Source organism: Austrofundulus limnaeus, unplaced genomic scaffold (genome assembly GCF_001266775.1).
Source record: "Austrofundulus limnaeus strain Quisiro unplaced genomic scaffold, Austrofundulus_limnaeus-1.0 Scaffold552, whole genome shotgun sequence".
Lineage (NCBI taxonomy): Eukaryota > Metazoa > Chordata > Actinopteri > Cyprinodontiformes > Rivulidae > Austrofundulus > Austrofundulus limnaeus.
This window is the reverse complement of record NW_013952954.1, coordinates 1,419-2,311: the sequence shown is the minus strand read 5'-3', so window position 1 is coordinate 2,311 and position 893 is coordinate 1,419. Positions and strand designations below refer to the sequence as shown.

At 38.3% G+C, this 893-nt stretch overlaps 1 protein-coding gene across 1 annotated transcript; it reads right to left on the bottom strand.

The window, feature by feature from the left end:
• On the bottom strand, positions 1-888 carry LOC106530720 (uncharacterized; the record flags this gene model as incomplete). The annotated part of the gene is given in 2 exon segments (XM_014026411.1): positions 1-164; positions 512-888. Coding segments are annotated over 2 exon segments (320 nt in total), but the record flags the coding sequence as incomplete, so codon positions are not given.
• Positions 889-893: the final 5 nt, after the last annotated feature.

Sequence of the window (893 nt, the reverse complement as noted above, 5' to 3'; positions counted from 1 at the left end):
TCAGTTGCAGGAGCAGCTTTACGACACTCTGTTGTCAGAAGCTCCTTCAGATTCTCTCTCCTGCACTCATCTTTCAGCCAACCAAGTTTAAACTTGGGACAAGTGGCTGCTGCGAGAAGTCCTTCTTGGCTATCCAGTACAGCATCAAAACGAGTCTTGATGGCCTGAAAAATACAATACAATATAGCTAAGAATATATTTATTTTACTATATAATGGGCTATTTTAATTATTTTGTGGGCTTTACTGACTTAAATCCTCTGTGCTTTCAATACTGTTTGAGATTTATTTTTGGCTATTTTGGCCTCTTTATTTTAATCTTCTGTTGATGTTATGATGAATATTCATGATTAATGGCGTTTAATATCTCTGATATCCAACAGGGATTATTGATCTTTTATTAAATAGTTATTTTACTAATTGTATCCATTGCTTAAAACGAACAAGTCAATGTGAATGATATAATAAATTCAACAAATCAATCACAATTAGTTATCAATTTATAATCTTACCTTTACAATGACATCTGGAAGGCTGGCTGTCATTCTAGAGAGGTCATCTTTCAGTGCAAGTGTCTTTGACATCAGGCTTGTGAGTGTTGGTAGTAAAGTTCCATAGGTGCACTCATCCCCTTGTAAGATGTCCAGTGCTACTGTCAGAGGTTTCATCACAATACAGTACTCTTTCAAAAATTGGTACTCTCTTTCATTAAGGCACTTGATTCCCAGTTTTACACTCAGGGGATTGACTTCATTCAGGGGAATTGTGATGACTCTGGAAATGGCCTCGTACAGGGAGTTCCACCTCGTGGATGTAGGTACGATTAGCTTCCTGCGGCTGACTTCCTCCACCTGTTCAGAGGCTAATGTGGACCGACTTGCTTTAGTCCGGAGA